Source organism: Gavialis gangeticus, unplaced genomic scaffold, assembly GCF_001723915.1.
Source record: "Gavialis gangeticus isolate Ggan-Ray unplaced genomic scaffold, GavGan_comp1, whole genome shotgun sequence".
Classification (NCBI taxonomy): Eukaryota; Metazoa; Chordata; order Crocodylia; family Gavialidae; genus Gavialis; species Gavialis gangeticus.
In genome coordinates, this window is record NW_017728996.1 from 18,189,653 (window position 1) to 18,190,336 (window position 684).

The window sequence follows — 684 nt, forward strand, 5'->3', positions numbered from 1 at the left end:
CAGGGGACACAAGTACCTGGGGAGGGTGGGCAAGGGGATGACAGGGCCCTGGGAAGGCAGATAGGGCACACAAGTGCCTGGGGAGGGTGGGCAAAGGGACGGCAGGGCCCTGGGAGGGCAGACAGGGCACACAAGTGCCTGCGGAGGGTGGGCAGGAGGACGGCAGGGCCCTGGGAGGGCAGACAGGGCACACAAGTGCCTGCGGAGGGTGGGCAGGAGGACGGCAGGGCCCTGGGAGGGCAGACAGGGCACACAAGTGCCTGGGGAGGGTGGGCAGGAGGACGGCAGGGCCCTGGGAGGGCAGACAGGGCACACAAGTGTCTGTGGGGAGGCAGGGCCCCGGGAACACCCTCACTTCAGAAAGGATGTGGAGAAACCGGAGCGAGTCCAGCCGAGGGCAAGAAACCCGGTTCAAGGTCTGGGGAACAGGACTGAGAAGAGAAGATGGGGGGCTGCGCAGCACTGAGGCGGGAGGAGGACGGCGCGGGCTGCCCCAAGCGAGGAGCAGGGCACTCACAGGCGCTGGCCTGGCCGATGGTGTAGGTCTTGCCCGAGCCGGTCTGGCCGTAGGCGAGGACGGTGGCGTTGAAGCCGCGCAGGAAGGCGCGCAGCAGCGGCCGCACGCAGGCCCCGTACACGGCCGCCTGCCCCGCCGCCTCGCCCAGCACCGCGTCGGGCTGGAAG

At 69.7% G+C, this 684-nt stretch overlaps 1 protein-coding gene across 1 annotated transcript in view; it reads right to left on the reverse strand.

Annotated features, from left to right (window-relative positions):
* KIF7 (kinesin family member 7) overlaps positions 1-683 on the reverse strand; it is a gene marked incomplete at its 5' end in the record, with an annotated part of 15,855 nt that extends 15,172 nt beyond the window's left edge. Inside the window, one exon of the mRNA XM_019503817.1 lies at positions 518-683. Coding sequence (XP_019359362.1) covers positions 518-683 — 166 coding nt within the window. The remainder of the gene's footprint in view (positions 1-517) is intronic.
* Position 684: the final 1 nt, after the last annotated feature.